The following is an 18,257-nucleotide window of genomic DNA, read 5'->3' as shown; positions in this document are numbered from 1 at the left end:
TCGGAGACGAGCTGCACACGACAAAGACCTTAGATAGTGACTCAGACATGTGTGTGGCCTTCCTGTTGCCTCAACGTCGTCACAGACTTGTCAAAAACGTACCTGAAAGAACGATACTCATTTCTGCGAACAATCTGGTTGTTGCACATTGTCTTTGCGAAACCATCAATAGCGGGCGCTATATACTGGACGTTCTCGGGTGAGCCACCAGTAACATACTGTATTCACCACAGCTGTAGACTGTTGAGGGAGACACCGAAGAAATGGTCAAACTCTATCTGCCATTGCTTAGACGACAGATTTGTTGTGGTGAGGCCGTATTGGTTGGCGTTGGCGAGCAGAGCTGAGCCGCCAAGGTTATAGAGAACAGATGTCAGACCAGCCTTACTTCCGACCACGAAGCTGCGGTTGTAGGTCAGCAATTGATTCTGGTTGAACCCTAGCGAGTCAGCCACAGGATATGTGTTGACTTCCATGCCGCCTAACCGACTTGTAGCGCCTGTTCTGGGATTGCGAAGTTGGTGTTGCTCAGCGCAAGCAACTACATTCACGGGTGCATTGCGTCGATACATTGTCATCGTGGGGGTTGTCGTCCCATTGGAGTTCACTTTGAAAGCTTCAACCTCAGTTGTATATTTTAGCCATGGATCGTCGATTCGGACTAGGGATGTGCCGTTGATACTGAGGAATACAAGTACAGTGTCGGCGTCTTCTCGAGATAGTGTCGGCAATGCTGTGAAGGTTGCTCCTGCCAAACTATTAGGGTTGTTAGGATCCGCGAGGGAGATTTCAATGCTATAGGCTGTTAGAGAGCTTCAACCATGTGTAGATGACGTACTCCAGCTTGTATATATTAGGCTCGCTCCAGTAACCCACAAGAAAACCCCATGTGTAGTTACTGTAGGCAAACGTCGTGTTGTTGCTGAATAAATAGTTCTGACCATATGCGTATTTCAACAAAGTCTCACCATCCATCCAACCTCCGTCATCAATAGTGAAGCCAGCCTCTGTTGCGTTGACCCAATTTGAGACATGGCCTTCAGTTGTGATTGGCGCACACGTCGTTACCCGACGGTATTCGATCCGATCCTCACTGCCAGCATTGATGCCCAGATGAGTATGCGAGTTGATAAAGCCACTATCGAATTGTATCGCGTCTGCAATACATAAGTGGGTATCGAAAGGGCAGTCGGCGACTTGACTAGTCCATGCTATAGTCTCTCTACCTAGAGGTAGACAACTTGCATCTCCAACATTGACTGTGCCATTGCTATCGTGACACTGGGACACGTATGAATGAGCACTCCTAAAAGCCTGGTTAATGTTGGTTTCGAGTCGTATTCCCTGGAACTGCCAGGCCTGGTAAGCACTTGATGAATAGTCGGGAGCTGGGCCGAGAGTCTCGTCATCCCAAAGCCCACAGTTCTGACCAGACACTAGGAGGACCTCTGAATTTGTGGATGATATCTTAGATGAGAAAATACCGGCTGCTGTAAAGGCGATTATGTAGCTCAGACTGAAGAAAGCGAAAGTCAGAGTTCGTGATTTAGCTCCAGGGGCAGAGCCGTTCCAGAACCACGCTAGCTTGAGTGTGTCCCAGGTGACACTTGCGGGCGAAGAGGAGTTGCGGAGAATAGCTTGCTGCTGGTGATAGAGTCCATCTCGCGGTCTGCTTGAGCGAATGAGTGATGTAGTGAAGGCTATGTTCGTCCATAGATGGCTGCCGACGAGTCTGACAAAGAGAGCAATGAATGCGATAAAGTAGGCACTACCTTCGGGCGATAGGGTAATTGTGGACCCGTGAACCTTGCCGTAAGACCAGTTCACCCAGATCCCAGTATAAATTTCTTGTTGCGTCGACATCGTGGAATGAGAGAGGAGCACTAAGTCACCCGATTTGTAGGGAACCCTCCTGATGCTATATAATTGCTGAGGTGGCCGTAATGGCACAAGCGAGGACTGGAAGAGCCCCGGAACATGGCCAGGCGGGACCTAGTTGTGGCTCAGCGTAGGCATGAAGCGTCTTCCAGGACCGAAAGGATGCAGAATCGCAGCAGGCATCACTGACAAGAATAAAGTCGTCCTTGAGTTGACAGCTTCGTCCGAGCATTCATGGCGGCCGATGCGGATGTCTGACGAACGCCACCATAGCCAGATCTGGATCACTCGCCAATCGCCGTAGTCTTCAGGCGCAGCCTATCGGGGCAGTGCGGGGCGTACAGTAGATAAAGATGCAGATAAAGATCTGGATCCTGCGGGATGTCCACTTCCCTATGGCCCCGTCTCGGCCCCTGCACTCTATCCTTTGAGCTAGAAGTCGTTAGCGACGATGCCAGTACTGATCCGGCGCAAGGCATCCTCATGGACTTTTACTAGGATACCGTTGTCGTCTTCTGCTCTGATAATGATCCATTGAACCGACAGACGCCTGGCTAGTGCCCCCGTGGTTTGCTGACCGTCGCCGCCTTATCGTCTCTTCACCTTTGCCAATGATGAGGTCTACGACGCGGCAGGCACATTGCACACCAGCGACGCTGTCTCGAGAGGAGCTCACGCACGCTGCTTTCAGAGACAAAACCTGTTGGTTTTGACGACTTCGATGAAGCTGCGATGACTTGCGCAAAGTACTATCAACGATATAGATTTACCTTGCAGGCTGGTCGGCTGCAGCCATTCACCGGCCTAAATTCATATAGACAGCACAGATTTTGCTACGGACAGCGGTGACCAGAGAGCACTCATATCGCGACAAAGGATTGTGTCGTGGCTCGTCCGAGCTGTGACACGGTCGCCACGATTCCCAGCTGCCCAAAGCTACCAGGACAAAGAAAGATCGCTCGGTAACTTGACAAAGACTGCACCGCCGACCTCTTCGAGTACAGAAATAAGACCTACCTTTGTAAGACGCGCCGATTGTCTGCGTTGTCACCAGGCTTTCTGCTTGTCCACAAAGAAGCACTCCTCTATGCTTTGTAGATATCAGCAGGAATACCTCGCAGAAGTCGGTTGCCAGGGAGCCCTGTTACTGTAAGTGAACACATTTTGAAAGACAAGATTTTACCAGACCAAAAGAAAACATAAAACATGTCAATCTACTCAACAACGAGTACCTACCAGGTCCTGACCAAAACGGTCGTCCCGCTGCCCTCGACCACCGCACAACATTTACGAGATACCCTACCTCGTTCTCCTCTATCCCATGGGATAACGAGGGCTATGCCGCAATGACAAAGTCGCAGCACTTGGCGTATTGCGCAACCGCGAAGCACGACTCGTGGCAATACACCCAGGCGTGCATCAAAGGCGTCTGGGGGTCGCTTTATGGGCGCACTGCTGCGCCCGAGGACGAGCAGGTCACCAGTATCGCTGTGCCTGTCTCGGTCGCGAGCGAGACGGTCGCTGTGCCGACTACGCTGGCGACGATGGTCAGGGCCAAGGTGAGTGTCGAGGTGGAGGTGCCCGCCGATGGTGTTGATGCCGATGAGGCGGATGACGCCTCCAGCGAGGTCGGCCTCGAGAAGAGAGGCTTCTGGGATCTCTTCGCAAAAATTGGGAACATCTTCAACAAGAAGGGCGGTAAGTAAGGCAAGCTCCCATAAAGCTCCCATGGAGCGCTGGCTGCAGGAATGTCAGGATGATATAAACTAGAATCAATGGAGCCATGGAATGAAATGAATTCGCTTTGCTCCCCATCGCTTTCGATCAAAGCGGAGTTGTGAGATCTCATATGCTGTCGAAAGTGAACTTGATAGTCAGCATACGGCGCACCAACGTGCCCAAACTAGACATCCCTCGTCTGCTGGTCAAAAAGTCCTGAAGACCAGCAGTGAGTCTTTGATCCAAGACACCTGAGGGGTTCTGATCCCTCACGATCTCGACACTTGGTGCAGGGTTTCAGGCAGTGACAGAACGAAAGCGCTACCGCCACCATACGGATGAGGATGAGGTCGCGTCTTCGACCCGTCACGTCTTCGATCTGTTGATAGGCAACGTAAGGTAAGCGTCCCGCGTTGCGATCGCGCCTCGATGGACTGGTTGGGCTTCGTCAGTCGGTCGGTACTTAGTAAGTTCATGAAGCAGCTGCCAAGTGCCAGCTGCCCAAATCCCCTGCCCAAATCCGCCAGGTCTGCCTTACCTGCAGACTTGTCAGCCTCGACCAGAGCCGGAAGGTGCTTTCGGCATTTTAGCCACCACTGACGAGCCCCTCGCTGTCGAAGATTACCATGTATCTTATTTTGTTCATGGGCAAAGTCACGCGCACACTGTTCACTTCCCGTGCTACATATGTAGGTTCGGTGGAAAGGCACAGTATGTTGGCCAGATACGCCAGGCGTATCGGGCAGCCAAAAGGCAACACGTCTGCGGGGAAGAGGTTCAGGCATCGTTCCCCTCCAGTTAGTAGATCTGTCCACTGGACCTGTGGGGTATGCCTCCAGTAGGTACGGAGCACGATTTCTAAGCGAGCCGTCGAGATGCAGGTCACGGCCCACGACATCCATTGCTGATGACTTGCATGGGGATGCCATGTGTCACTGAGCGTCACGTCGCGAATCGAGTCCTGCTGCTGGTCACTGTGATGGCAGTCGAGTGAATTCGTCGACTGGTGGTCAGGCTTGATTCTGCCATAGGCTGGCAACCTGTAAGTAATGCGAAATCCCAGGGCATGGTCTTAGTCTCCAAGCAGCCAGTCCGTATGATAAGAATCGCCATTGAGCACGAAAGCTCATTGAAGAGCGTGTGCCTGGTGCAGGTACTACTGCAGCTAGTGCTTCAGGTCCTCCCTCGCTTGCCGAGCACACTGGCTACCTGACGCTGCGCATGCAGTCAGAGCTGAACGCTGGCTTGTATGCATAGACCAGTACTACACATTATATCATGATTGGGACACAGTCCGCAGTCACACTCTTGAAGCCCGATGAGGCCCATGCCCCATCGCCAATAATAATGATCTACTCCGTACGTGTGGGCAAATTGAAAGAACCGGAAGCATCCCCGAAACAGTGAATGGGGACCAACGAGGACTCGATGGGCTCAAGCTAGGATTCGATAGTTCAGCGCGGGCTGCCTGTGCTCAGCCCCTATTTCACGGTGCCAATCTTAAGTAAGAATGTGATCAAAGACGCATGACTTCCTGCGATGTGTAAAGTGATGATATAACGGACACCATCTATGCCAGAAACAAATACCCAGGACCACTCAGCGATTTTCAAGGCACACCCACGCTTCGGTGTGCCTGCCGTTAGAGGCTGATTTGTACCACTCACGATCCCGTTGCTAAACGCGCGGTTTGGCAGCGGATGACTGATCTTTAGCCCAAACTGCATAAGACTGGTTGCAATCGGCGCATCTGTCATCCTTCGATCCAGAACTTTCGCGGGCTTCGCCCCTCGCCTGCGCAGGCAAACAGGCAAAATTCCAAGAGTGTGGGCGCCTCAAATGCAGGCCTGAGGCACCAAACTTCCGGTCATTCGTTGCAGCTGAGGCCTGCTGGTTCCCACACATAGAAATCGGGCGCACTTGCGCACAGCGCAGAACTTGCGGTGTCGTGTTTGGACAGGAGTATGTCCCAGCCTCACGCTTTGACCGTACGCAGGACATACCAAGTTCGATCGTCACCTCCTTCCAGGAGTCACAGCCGAGATCTGTGGGTGGTCGCTAATCGTCCACGACGACGGTCAGAGGGCCGGTCGTCCACGAGAGAGAATGCAAAGGCCGCGATCCTCGTGTCCAGCTTGGACCGAAACCTGAAAGAGTCGAAGTCGAAGCCAAGCGAGAAACGAGATACTTCGAAAGGAGCCAGCAAGCACGAAGCAGTTGAAGTCGTAACCGAGTCTGACGACGAGCGCGATGCAACCCGCGCTGTGACCAGGTCGAGGTCAAGATCTCAAAGGAGGCGACAGCCTGAGCAGTTGAGCGGCTCTATTGACGACTCTGACAGCGACGACTTGACCACCAGGCACCGGGTTTTAGCTCGGAAAGTGGAACAAAGCGTTGATGACAAGACAAGAGCAGTATCGCCTCTGCAGACTCCTCGGAACCTGCGGAGCACGATGACAGCCAACATGTAAATGATGTAATTATAAGCGACAATCAGAAATTCGCAGCGCGCTACCAAAGACAGTATCAGAAAGTGGTCGACAGTGGTGTGGTGCCGCAGCCGCCTGCCAGGGCCAGGACCTCATCGCCGCTGCAGATCGAAGCAGCAGTACGGCGGAGGCACCGTCATGGCCTTGAGGATAAAGACACACTTCGTCGGCCCACATCATACGTTGCGCCCACAGCGCCGATACGAGGTTCGAGGCACTCACCAGATGACTCGCCTGTGTCAACTCCAGGGTCGTCGAGACCACCCAGTCCTCACGTTGGCGGGAAGCTGAAGATACTGGTAGTTGGCGGTACTGGCGTTGGCAAGAGCACATTGATCAGCCAGCTTTGCAAGACTTCGAAACGTGGACCAAAGATCGGGCACACTCTGATGTCCTGCACGTCGGACATTCAGTCCTTTGACTGCACGCTCGATGGGGTCGACTTTGAACTCATCGATTCGGCTGGATTCGATGACAACCGGATGTCTGACGAGGAGGTGCTACAGAGGCTCGCCAGGTATCTCCGTTCGAATCCAGGGATTCACGGTGTCATCTTCTGCCATCGCATCTCTGACACCAGGTTAACTGGTTCAGCAGCGAAAACGGCTCAGATCATCCACGAGCTTTGCGGCCCGGCCTTCCAGGACAGAATTGCGCTGGTGACCACGATGTGGGATCGCGTTCGAGACACGAAGGTGGCGGAGAGACGAGAAGATGAGTTGCTGCAACATCCGCGATTTTGGAGACCATTTCACCAGCACCGTGACCGTCCTGTACAGCCATTCAGATTCTCGCTCTCTGGTGAGGGACCTGTTCACTCTGCAGAGGACATTGCAAGATTCTTCGTCGGACAACAAAAGAGATTTTTCGAAAAGCCTGTGGAGCTGCAGCTTGCAGCGGAGATGAAGCAGCAGCGGCTGCTAAGCGAGACTGCGGCTGGCGCACTTCTCAAAACCTCAGAGTTGCCACTTCGTGCCACCCGGTCACGGCACTCCTAGGAGACTCCGACGAAGGCAGTAGCGGCGAGAGTGGCCTCAGTCCTGCGCCATTTCCATGTATAATATCTCTACATCATCATGGCCTTCTTCGATATGCGATTCCCCTGACTGTCTTGCCGTGAGAGTCTTTCTTCTTGGTCCAGCCCGCGGCAACCGTGCCCGGATGTCTTTGACTTCGCACTGTGCTGGCGGCGGAACCGACGCCAGAGCGACCGTCGTCTGAATCAGAATCGCTTTCATATTCGGCCTCGGCCTCTCTGACCTGTCTACGCAGCTTCTCAAGCTCGCGCTCCTCCTCAGCCCAGGCTGATCTTGCACCCCTTACTGCAAGTTGTGCTTCTAATTTCTGCTTTTGCTCCTGCTTTTCTCTCAATTTGCGCTGTTCTTCGATCTTGGCAGCTGTCTCGTCAGAGATTTCCTCTTGCATACGTTCTTTGGCACGCTGCCTGGCATCTCTTAGCCGTGCATCGTGTCGTTCGACTTCTTCTTCCTTGTTGTGTTTACGTTGGTCAAGCTCGGCGTCCAGAAACTCATCGCGGGCATAGAATTTGGTCCAGTCCTCGCGAACACGATACGCGGAAGTTCGTCCGGGCTGGAAGTCGTTGTCTGCTAGCTCATGCTGAGCAAGGAGCCATTCCGGTTGATTACGCGCGATCTCATAAACTAGACTCGAATCATTCTGGAGAAATCCTCTCGGGGTTCTTTGGTGTGCTTGCTCATCACCAACGCGAAATACTTTCGAGCCGCCTCGAACAAGGGACAGCCATATCATTGGACGGGTTCTGAGCTCTTCCTCACGAGCGATGCCTTCGGCGATGGGCAGCTCGTCCCACATGGTTGTGCAGAGGATGACGTTCTTGTAGAAGTCTTCACCAAGGAGCGCCTTGAACATGGCAATGTTTCGAGCCGAGAAACCAGTGAAGCGCGGGTTGTTGACTGAGACCATGTAGATGATGCCATGCAACTTCTGGCCACGCCTGTAAGTCCTTCCCAGCCAGTCCAAAATATCATCGATAGTGCTCTGGTCTGGTCGCAGTTCGTCGTCATTGAAGCCTGGACAGTCGATAAACTTGGTCCATATCCTGAGGCTGGACGTTGGTAGTGGCAGATATGCATTGAATGTGTTGATCGCCTTCCTGCGACCGCGTCCACCAATAGAATCATCTCCAACAACGTAATTTCCTCGACTTAAGCGGGTGATAAGGCTGCTCTTGCCGACTCCAGGCTCGCCCATGATTGCGATCCTGATAGGGTCCCGCGCGCGTTCCCTACTAGGATCACGGCCATTGTTGCGGCGGGTAGGCATTGTAAGGTAAGGCACTTGTCGTTTCAGCGGGTGTGTGAGGGGAAAAGATCACCCGAACGGAATGAGAAATGAATGGTCTTCGCTGCGACGAATTTCGTATGCTCTAGTCTGCAATCGCAGAAAGGAACAGTAACAGCAATCACCTTGGGCCTACCTTCTCTTCATATACAGTGGCGGAGTTGGCGTCATGTTGATACGACGCCCATAGCTGTCCGCATGACAGGTGATGCACACGTAGCCAGTTGATCCGCACTCATGGCAAGGCGTCGAGATTTTGGTACTTACGGCATAGGCCACTCACAGAGCTGGCACTTTCACCGCCTAACGGCCCAAACACGCCGAAAGTCCTAGCCCAACTGGGCTCCCAATTACAAACCACTGACGCGCTCGTCTGGGGCCAAAGAGGTCCTCGAAGCGGAAAGAATCTAGAAGAATTGTCGGCTGGTGTTCTCTGGTGCCACGCACCTCGTCGCTAGTATCTGTCAGTACCCCATGTGTTCAGCTCTGCACGAACAGGTGTTTAGTGGGCCCATTTCACCGCCCGAAACTCCAAAAATGACAAAGCCGTGCAGGTGAATTGGCGAGATTGGTCAGTAGCCCCGAACTTTGGCGACACCAAAAGACCTCTGCAAGTCCTCAGTGATGGCATGACTCTGCGACTCGTATCGTTGTGTTGTTGTAAAACAGGTTCGTACTCGTTGCGGGCGGTATCGGCTTTCGGCGGCCTTTCAGTGCTTCTGCACGGGCATACCAAGTCGTGGGTGGTGGTAGACGTTATGGTCCCGCAAAGTCCCAGCCAAGTTGGGCGACCGGTGAGGACAAGCTGTGTGGCGAAGTGATTGCGCATTGCAGCAAGAATGATGCAACTGGCAAGCCCGACAAGTGCTCTGCTCGAGTTAAAGTTAGATGCCACACACCACCGTAGTTCGTAGTCTGTCTGCATCAAGCATTGTATGATCCGGCTTGCAGTAGGGTGACTTGTGATTTGGGCAGATACACTGGGCTTGTTGGAGGGCAGAGAAACAATTTTGAGGGCTTTTCACAGATCCCGTGCCTGCGATCTGCCAGCCTTATCATCGCATCTTCTTCTGTCGCACGCAACTGTCAAGCCTGTATACCAGTCCCTTCACCTGTATCAATGATGTCGTCGAATGGTAGCGACAACGATGAGTGGCCAGAGTAAGTCACAAGTGAACAGTATCGTGAACTACAGCTAAGCGTTCCAGATACGGCGACGTAGTCATCGCGCTGATGGGAATGTCTGGAGCCGGCAAATCCCAATTCATCGACCAGTTCAAACCGAGACCCAGGCCGCTTGTCTCGGATAGCGTAAATCCAGGTCAGTAGCAGCCTCGCCGCGTCGTGATAGAGCTAACTTTGCCAGGCACGCAGCGCGTTGCCATGTACAAATGCCGCCATCGCTCCATGAAGCCATTCTGGTTGATCGACACCATTGGCTTCAACGATCAAGGAATGACCGACGCGCAAGTACTCGGCGAGATTTCAAATTGGATGACCCGGGCATACCTGCGAGACATCAGCTTGACGGGAATAATATACATGCACTCGATCATCCAGCCGCGCTTCGAAAGATCATCAATGCACAACCTTGACCTTTTCGAGAGACTGGTGGGAGTCGATGCCCTCAGAACGGTGCTCCTAGTCACAACGTTCTGGGACCATGTGCCTGAACAACTCGACCGCAGCACAGCTGACAATATTGAACGGCAATTGCGGCGGAACCGCAAATACTGGGGTGGTCTTGTCTCTGCAGGAGCGCAGATGGACCGTCACTATGACACCGTCAGATCTGCTCTCGGTATCATTCGGCGCGTCATCAGCCTGCGAGCTGACTGCGAAGGAGCTGTTTGGACGAGAATGCAGAGGGAGATGAGTGGTGGGGGACCGTTGGGTCAGACAAGAGTTGGTGAGAAGGTTGCTCATCTCCTTGACGACAAGGAGCGCGCTTTCGACCAAGAAAAATATGATATCGAACGCGAGAGACAACGTCTGCTGACCACGAAGGATGAAGACCACCTCGAGAAGCTCAAAGAGCGGGAAGCAAAGCACAAAAAGGAGCGCAAGAGTATCAGGGACGACCGAAAGATACTGCAGACCAGCATAGCCGATATAGAGGAGGAATGCGCAAGGCTGCAGATCCGAGTGCGAGGAACGGATGAATCTTCACTTCATCATCGCGACGCAATGCTGGCCGAGACGCGTGAGTTGCAGGCCAGACTGAAGAAGCTAAGATCAGGAAAGCGGCGCAGACTGTGACGAGGTGGACGACTTCGATCTTTTGACCGCTTTGATGGTGTTCACTGATGCAACAGCTTGTTGTTGGATGTCGTGGGAAGGTAACTCATAATCCAGTTCGGAAAGGAAATTTGTTTGGGGTTGTTTTGATTGATTCCACTTTCAGGCAAGGCCCGTTGACTGGGCCGACCCGAGCGTAGCGCGGCGTTCTGGGTACGCGTCCAAGGCCCCGAAGTGCGTGCGATGGGGGCTTTCTTGTTACATTCTGCCATGTCTTACGAAGCAATCTTCCTGGGGATGTAGAACAGCAGTGTAGTAATACTAGATTATTCTATTCAGCCAGGATGCTTGTAGCAACCCCAAAACTTCAGCGACATCGTCATAAGCCGCTGTGAGACGTCGCCTGACATTGGGCTGCAATATTCATGCTTTGCGAGTACCACCAATCGAGCTGTCCCACGTGATTTCGATGCCGTCTTCCGACGATGTGAGGCAACGTCGTACCCAATGCAGCTCGAATAAAAATGCTTGTGCTTAGGGCGGGGACAACCTCTCAACATGCTATCTCGACACGACAACCTTCTCCATCATACTCAGTCAACCACCTCCTGAAACTCCCCCACCGCCAACGGCGGACTCACCTTCAAATCCACCAACCCCTTCAAACACCAATACATACTCTCATACGAATCCGCACACCCATAGAAGCCCCACTTCCTCGCCTTCCTGGTACTCAAACTCAAAGCCCACCCTCCGATGACCGCGGAGTCACAAATCCCAAACGTCTTCCCAACATCCTCAAACGGATCGATCCTCAACCCATGCCTAGCCTTCAGCTGCTCCCATGCTTTCTGCACCTTCGCACTCGCCGCCCACTCGCACAGCGAGAACGTTGAGCGCGTGATGCCGCGAGGCCCGTAGCCGCGCGGGGTCTGCGTCCAGCGGGATTCGGTGGTGCGGTATTTCTGCGGGTCATCTGAGGGCGGTGTCCAGCTCGTGCCGTACCAGGAGGCGAGGTAGGGAAAGAAGCGTGACCACGTGAACGGGGTCCCGTCGCTAGCGTTGAAGGCTTGGTTGCCCGCGTTGGGGTGGAGGACGGCAAATTCCTCGAGGTAGGCGTTCAGCATTGCGGAGCCTGGGAAAGTGAGTTTGAGGGGACTGCGAGAAGCAAGGCAGCTGGTGAGTAGGACTTACTTTGGCAGAATTCCCTGTCCCATGCTAGGTAATCGCCAGGGAATTCCAGCGGCTCGCCGAGATGCGCTTGCACGGCGCCATAGATGGCGAAGCCAACCATATGGTTCAGCAGGTTGTCACGGACGGCGCCGATAATGTACGACGGCCGCACTACATTCCACTGGGCGCCGGTCTCCTTGCAATATGCGTCGAGTGCATCTTCCTGAGGGTAGTAAAAGTTGTTCTCGAGAGTTACCCTAGGATCTGTCTCGAACGATGGGTTCGTGGCAGGGCCGATGTGGAAGCCATACTGCTTGGCACCAGTCTGCAGGAGGAAGCGCTTTGGCTTAAGGTCGGCGTCCTTGAGACCCTGTGTGAAGTTGACGATCAGGTCGGCTGGTTAGTCTGTGGTAAGTAAGAGCACACGTGGTTTCTAGAGGAGTAGTACTGTTGAGCTTCGCTAGCGCGTCGGCATCGGACCACATGCCCAGGACCGCCCCTTCCTGCTTGGTGGTTGCGAAGGAGAAGAAGAACACATGGTCCCTGAGACGGAGCAATGTCAGCTGTGCTTGATCTGCTTTGGTCCGATCGGACCGGTATCGCTTACACCTTGTCAATCTTGCCTTTGAGCGACTTGCCAATGCTGCCGGAGGTATCCAGGAAGTCGACCTCGACGTGCTCAACACGACCGGCAGCGCCTTCACCGAGGTCCTTGAAGAAATAGTCCGGCGGTGGCCGTCGCGACAAGCAGTAAATCTTGGCCCAGCGTTGCGGAGCTGCGGCGAGAACTTTGACCATATGGTAGCCGCTGATGCCATTGGCACCGGTGACGATGGCGGTGAGGCCCTGGTACCCCTGGTCGTCAGGATAAGTTGGCAGAGCATGGAAGATGCCATCCAAGCGAACGAGGGTGGTTTTGTCCGTCATCTTAGATGCTGGGTCCTCGAGATGCGTTGGGCTGGAGAAGTGAGATGATCCAGAAAATATCTGGAGACTGGCACGAGGGGAATCGGAATACCATCACGAACCGGGTGGGTGATTGAGTTCTTGTTTCCCCGGCCAAAAGTCTCTGAACGTGCGGGGACGGCCAATCAGAACAGAAGGTCACCATCTTGCGAAGCAATCTTGTACCTCGGACGAGTGCTCAGAGACACTTGCGCCTGTTTTCCGGGTGGTGCTCTGGTGTGATCATGTACACAGCATTTTGTGAGACCCTAACATCGTCCTTATTAGCCTGAGGTCGGAAACCTCCTGAAGTTCTTAGCCTTGGTCTACGTCTCAATCTCAGCCCCAAACAGCGGTCATGCAACCAATCGAGCTGTCCCATGTGATTCCAATTCCGCCTTCCGACAATGTGAGGCAACTGTACCCAATGCAGCTCGAATGAAAAGGCTTGAGCTCAGAGGTGAGTCTCTCAAGAAGTACGTGGACGCTTTCGTGCCGAAACGAACTCGACCTCGTCCACCATAACGATATCATCGTCACCGTCATCCTCGACCTTGATCTCGCTATCTTCACTTTTTACCTTGCGGATGCTCTCTTTGACCAGCTTGGAGACACTCAGCGACAAATAATCGGCAATGCTAGGAGGCACAGCCCGCGGGATGCCCTGCTTGTGAATGTCTTCCATTGACTGACATGGCTCGGCTCCTGGAGCTGGGACCTTGTGGAGATATAGGATGTAGGGTTCGTTGTCGTGCTGCAGGAGGTATGGTTGACCGCATTCGCCAATGCACTGAGTGCGATGCTCCGGACCTGCTGGTTGCGTTTCGGTGGGAACCTGGGAGGCAGTGTCAGTCGTTGACGTAGTGATCTCGTTCAGAAGTTGACTCACGCTATCAGCGGTTTGAGTGCCGACTGACGCCGATTGTGTAGCTTCTGCGGCTGGTGCTATCGCAACAGAATTAGAGCGGCTGGACGGATCAGTGCCAGGCTGAATGTCAGGACCCTGCGCAGGTGCTTCTGGGACGGCGTCTGTCGACTGTAGATCATTCGAAGGAGCCGAGCGACTAGACTGATGTGAATAAATCGTATCAGTCGTGCTCGCCGACGGGCCATCCAGCTCCACTTCGCTGCGGCCACTATCCTTAGAAGCTCGCTTTGCAACTCGGGCAGACCAGGTACCAGACTTCGGAGTAAACGGACTTGTACGCATCGCTAAGCTCGGACTGTCCGGTTGGGACAATCTAGTAGTACTGCTGTGAACCGGAGTAGACACAGCCGCGTGGCCATCAGCTTCGATCTCGTCATCTGAGTCTCCGCCATCATCGTTGTGGACAGAGGCTGCGAATGTCTTGCGCTGCGGCGGGAGTGGAGAAGGATATGTGTCTGAGATCGAAGGGGTGGCGGGATGAGTAGACTGAATCCAGAAGGGCAGCTCTCGCAAGCGGGCCACCGAAGTGAGATACTGCGAGCCAGGCCGCAGACCTCCGAAGGCGACCTTGCAATCTGTCTGTGGCACAGTCCTGTAGGGACAACCGCAATCGAAATACCCAATGGGGGGCATGTTGACGTGAACTGAGATGTTAGCGGTGCTTCCGATGAACCTCTTGAGAGTGACTTACCATGCGACCAATGAATTCGGCCAAGTCCTCCTGGCAATTCGTGCCTTCGTGAAGCACGACAACATAGCGACTGTCTAGACCATGGTGTTTCGTGAGAATATTACTAGTCATCGTCTCCCAAGACACTCGTAGCTCGTTCGCTCGATCTGTCTGTTCGATCGCCACGGCGCGGGGACATTCTCGGACACGGTCTCGCACCATGTGCATGAAATCCTTGCATTTCGAGGCGTCAATGGTATCCAATCTGCGGCCGGCTTCGTTGACGATTTCGTGGATGATGTCCTCAACAATATGGTCGCAAGTAAAGGGCGCCTTGTTGAGGTTGGCGTTGATATCTTCACCAGATGCTGTAAGCAACTGGGAAAGTTGGCAGTCTGAACGATTGTGAGCGCGTGCGAAGTCGAACCATTTCTCGTGGATGAGGATAGTGCCATTGGGTGCCATTAGCAGATCTGTACCAACTCCTCCTCCCTGAACTACCTCTATCGACAGGGTTGCAAATTCAGGCTCAAGCGCCAGGCATGCCTTGATCGATCTGATGACTGTCTGGGCGAACATGGTATCTGGAATGGCAATCCTCGCCGACGTCGAGAACAAGAGCGTCTTCCACTCCTGTGGTGACTTGACAAGCTCATGCTTCTGTAGTATTTTCCACAGAGGAAGCGGTAGCGCGACAGCCTTGCATTTGAGATCCGAGACAATGATGTTGTGGTCGCTCTTCGCAGAGGCAGCCATGCTAGCATCACGTGGATACAGAAAGCCATTGGGATTTTTGGCGAGTAAACGTTTCTTGATAGCTTTGGCCATAGAAGCGTCGACGTTCTTCTCCGCCATGCGAATGTCCATGGCATTCTCGTGATCCGAAAAAAGGCCGATGTACCGGTCGACAAGGCGCTCATCGCGCATAGCTTGCTTCCAGATGCGTGTGATGCGCTCAGCAACGTCGTCCGGATGCATCAACTTTCTGTCGCGGTCAATGTCACCGTTGAGCAGGTTGTAGGAAAATACCGGACCGCCGTTCCGCGAGCCATTGGCAGCCACATGCATTCCTTTCAGGTATAGCTTCCCAGACAATCCATCATCCAGCACGAGATCGCCGTGGGCTGTGTGGACTGGTGGGATGGTCAAGTTCAGAGCCTGGATATCGAAGGACACAGTGAGCCATTCCCTCACATCGTCGATGGTGACTTTGTGATTAGATCCACGTGCGCGCCCAATCTCGACGCAGACGTCGTAAGCCGCACTGTACGCATGCTCGTTACGATCCCGGTCGGCCGCGGTCAGCTTCTTGTGGTCTTTGACCTGGCTGAGCCGGTACTTGACAGTGCCCTTCTTGAAGCTGAAGTTCCAGTAATAGCCGCTGGCTGTGATGCGCACCTTGCGGGCTTCGCGCAAGAAGACCACTGCAGCTAGCTTCAAGCCCTCGCCGTGGCATCCAGCTGTTGACTCTTGATTCCGCTTTGAAGAAGGACCAAAGTTGAGGAACCGTCTTTGTAGCTGGGCATTGAAGTTGACGAGCTCCAGAGAACCAGTCTTGCCGCGGAACCGGATGAAGCCGAGTAGCTTGCGATCATGGACGGCATGAAATGTGATGCTGATGTCATCGCCCTGTTCCACTAACTTGAGCAGCAAAGCTTGTGGGATTAGGTTGTTGGTTGAGATGATGGCATCCTTCCTGTGTGAGTGTTAGAAGGGCCATGGTTGATACCGCTATCAGATGACCCACATGTTTTGAAGCAGCTCGCGGAAAGCGTCTCGCTCGGTCCAACTGCGGACATAGTCTGAGGTTATGCTAAGTGTGCCTGAGCGGTTCTTTAGTTCCTCGGCATCGGAGAGTCCGTCTTCCTCGGAGCTCGATTGATCGTCGTAGTCAACTGGGTCATTTCGGATGTTCTTGCGACCGTAGGGGCTACTGAAGAGCGCCATGACGGGCAGGTGACAAGTCAGCAGTACCGACTGAAGGTTGTCCGCGGTCTGTAATTTAGCTGAAGAAGAGAGAGCAAAAGAATAGGAGTCAGCGAACGAAGGAAAGAAGAAATCAACGTTACAAACAGGCGTCTTTATCTGCGATTAGGTGGCGGAATTGCTTCACTCACGGATTCTTCACTTAAAGGTGGGGCATAACTTCACCTGAGCTAGGTCACAATTGACGAATTGACCGGAGCGTCTCATCGAAGCCGTCCTCGACATTTGGGAGCTATGAAGCGGTCCGTGAACAGAACACTGGAGCCACTGGAAACGTAGATCTGCGGTATGCCGTATGTCTGGTGCCATTGCTTTCGTGGAAAAGACGCCCATCAGTGCAGAAGATATCACGATCTGTACGACTTTGCTTGGCTGGGATTGAATCGAACCGATCATGCTTCGACCGTCAAAAGCATGCCGCCCACAAGTTGCGTGTCGGTTGGCTACTGGGGCTGTGCTGGAGTAGCTGAGGTACTCCTACTTTCTCATCACCATGAAAGAGCACACAGACATACGAGATCATGGTTCAAGAACTGCCGCGGCCGCTTTCTCTAGAATGAGCCATGGGTATTGTCTGGAAGGTCAACAGTGAGTCGTTCGCTCAAGCTCTAATGTTTTCCTCTCAGCGGAGCGGTCAGTCCCGGCTTGGCATCATCAGACCCACCTCCATGCATGACCGCAGACGATCGCCTCGAAGGAACACGTCGTCCAGAAATCAAGACGCCCGGTACATGTTCTTCACACGGTGCCTGTTTCCCCTTTGCCTGTGCTCAATATAGAGGCATCGCCCAGCATGGCTTCAAAGCCCCCACAGAAAGTCAATCTCTACTCATTACCAGGTACAACTCCCACCCAGACCAATCACCAGACCGCGTCCCCAGGCTCAAGGCATCTCCGTCCTATGCGTCCTGTGGCCCGCATCTGCCGTCCAGCCAAAGCCTTTTTTGGGCCAGGAAAAGCTGGTCACGACTGACACCACCTGCAGAACTCCGCTCCGCCGTCGACGAAGCCATCCCAGACTACCTCACCACCCTCCCCAAACCCTACGCATTCGCCCAAGACCACGCCTACCCCAATGTCCGCCTCGCCCTAGGCTACACCGCAGTCCTGATCGCTGGCGCTCTGTTCGCCGTTGACTGGAAGTATGGCTGGGAAGTTACGAAACCCTACACGTTACCAGCATGCGTCGCGTACTTCCTACTGAACGGCGCAATGACGCTGTGGATTTGGGCTGTCGAGAGCGGGACGATATTTCAGGGAAGGAGGGAAGGTGGCCAGAAGGTGAGTCGGACCGCCACCAGCAAAGCCAGACCAAGACCCGTGGAGCAGCACGAGGGAGGGAAAATCAAACGCACCAGTACTAACAAATGTTTGAACTACAGCTGAAACTGGCATCGCACGTCCAAAAACCAAACCCAGAATACATCCTCACCACGACCTACTCCAGCCCTCAAGGCGACAAAGTCTGGCAAAACAGCGTAACCTCCATACCTTTCGCCCACCTTTTCAACGTCCACGGCTTCCTGCAGAAGAAGGAACTACATAAGTTCCTCGCGAAGAAGATCGAGGTAGTCGGACTAGCAGATCCGAAAAGTAAGGCGGCGAGGATGGAGTGGCAGGTCGAGGCCGGGGAGGGACTTGAGGTAGTGGAGCAGCCGGATCGTGACAGTGGGGAGGATGCAATTGAGGTGGTACCGCCTTCGGGAGCCGGTGCGGCTGCAGCGGCGACGCCGTCGAAACGGGGCCCAGGCAGACCGAAGAAGAAGGCTTGAGGAGGGAAGTGACGCGCTGGTCATTTGTTCAGGACGTCAATCAGCAGCACGAAAAGCGGTTTTGCATCACATGGCTGCTATCAAGCGAGCGAGTGTATTACTATGAGCATATCATGAATCGATGGGGACGAAGATCA

At 53.7% G+C, this 18,257-nt stretch overlaps 7 protein-coding genes across 7 annotated transcripts; 3 read left to right on the top strand and 4 right to left on the bottom strand.

Moving 5' to 3' along the window:
• Window positions 1-224: 224 nt before the first annotated feature.
• Window positions 225-1,863, bottom strand: AB675_2328 (uncharacterized protein; the record flags this gene model as incomplete). Its single annotated transcript, XM_018142291.1, has 2 exons — window positions 225-795; window positions 839-1,863. The coding sequence occupies 2 exons, from the start codon at window positions 1,861-1,863 to the stop codon at window positions 225-227; spliced, it is 1,596 nt and encodes a 531-aa protein (XP_018004852.1).
• A 1,361-nt stretch (window positions 1,864-3,224) lies between these two features.
• Window positions 3,225-7,084, top strand: AB675_2327 (uncharacterized protein; the record flags this gene model as incomplete). The annotated part of the gene is made up of 2 exons (XM_018142290.1): window positions 3,225-3,576; window positions 6,003-7,084. The coding sequence occupies 2 exons, from the start codon at window positions 3,225-3,227 to the stop codon at window positions 7,082-7,084; spliced, it is 1,434 nt and encodes a 477-aa protein (XP_018005319.1).
• Window positions 7,085-7,160: 76 nt separating this feature from the next.
• AB675_2326 (uncharacterized protein) lies at window positions 7,161-8,390 on the bottom strand (the record flags this gene model as incomplete). Its single annotated transcript, XM_018142289.1, has 1 exon — window positions 7,161-8,390. One exon carries the CDS (start codon window positions 8,388-8,390, stop codon window positions 7,161-7,163), a length of 1,230 nt encoding a protein of 409 aa, XP_018004876.1.
• A 1,141-nt stretch (window positions 8,391-9,531) lies between these two features.
• Window positions 9,532-10,667, top strand: AB675_2325 (uncharacterized protein; the record flags this gene model as incomplete). Its single annotated transcript, XM_018142288.1, has 3 exons — window positions 9,532-9,569; window positions 9,617-9,729; window positions 9,775-10,667. The coding sequence occupies 3 exons, from the start codon at window positions 9,532-9,534 to the stop codon at window positions 10,665-10,667; spliced, it is 1,044 nt and encodes a 347-aa protein (XP_018004951.1).
• Window positions 10,668-11,239: 572 nt separating this feature from the next.
• On the bottom strand, window positions 11,240-12,746 carry AB675_2324 (uncharacterized protein; the record flags this gene model as incomplete). Its single annotated transcript, XM_018142287.1, has 4 exons — window positions 11,240-11,781; window positions 11,841-12,215; window positions 12,268-12,362; window positions 12,427-12,746. 4 exons carry the CDS (start codon window positions 12,744-12,746, stop codon window positions 11,240-11,242), a joined length of 1,332 nt encoding a protein of 443 aa, XP_018005203.1.
• A 487-nt stretch (window positions 12,747-13,233) lies between these two features.
• Window positions 13,234-16,309, bottom strand: AB675_2323 (uncharacterized protein; the record flags this gene model as incomplete). The annotated part of the gene is made up of 4 exons (XM_018142286.1): window positions 13,234-13,599; window positions 13,654-14,259; window positions 14,384-16,058; window positions 16,110-16,309. The coding sequence occupies 4 exons, from the start codon at window positions 16,307-16,309 to the stop codon at window positions 13,234-13,236; spliced, it is 2,847 nt and encodes a 948-aa protein (XP_018005322.1).
• An 832-nt stretch (window positions 16,310-17,141) lies between these two features.
• AB675_2322 (Signal peptidase complex subunit SPC2) lies at window positions 17,142-18,120 on the top strand (the record flags this gene model as incomplete). The annotated part of the gene is made up of 3 exons (XM_018142285.1): window positions 17,142-17,187; window positions 17,334-17,629; window positions 17,731-18,120. The coding sequence occupies 3 exons, from the start codon at window positions 17,142-17,144 to the stop codon at window positions 18,118-18,120; spliced, it is 732 nt and encodes a 243-aa protein (XP_018005053.1).
• Between the last annotated feature and the right edge of the window lie 137 nt (window positions 18,121-18,257).

The sequence above is a fragment of the Cyphellophora attinorum genome (genome assembly GCF_001299255.1).
Source record: "Cyphellophora attinorum strain CBS 131958 chromosome Unknown Contig2, whole genome shotgun sequence".
NCBI classification, from domain to species: Eukaryota; Fungi; Ascomycota; class Eurotiomycetes; order Chaetothyriales; family Cyphellophoraceae; genus Cyphellophora; species Cyphellophora attinorum.
Note: the sequence above shows the minus strand (reverse complement) of the source record. Positions and strands in the feature narration are given on the sequence as shown.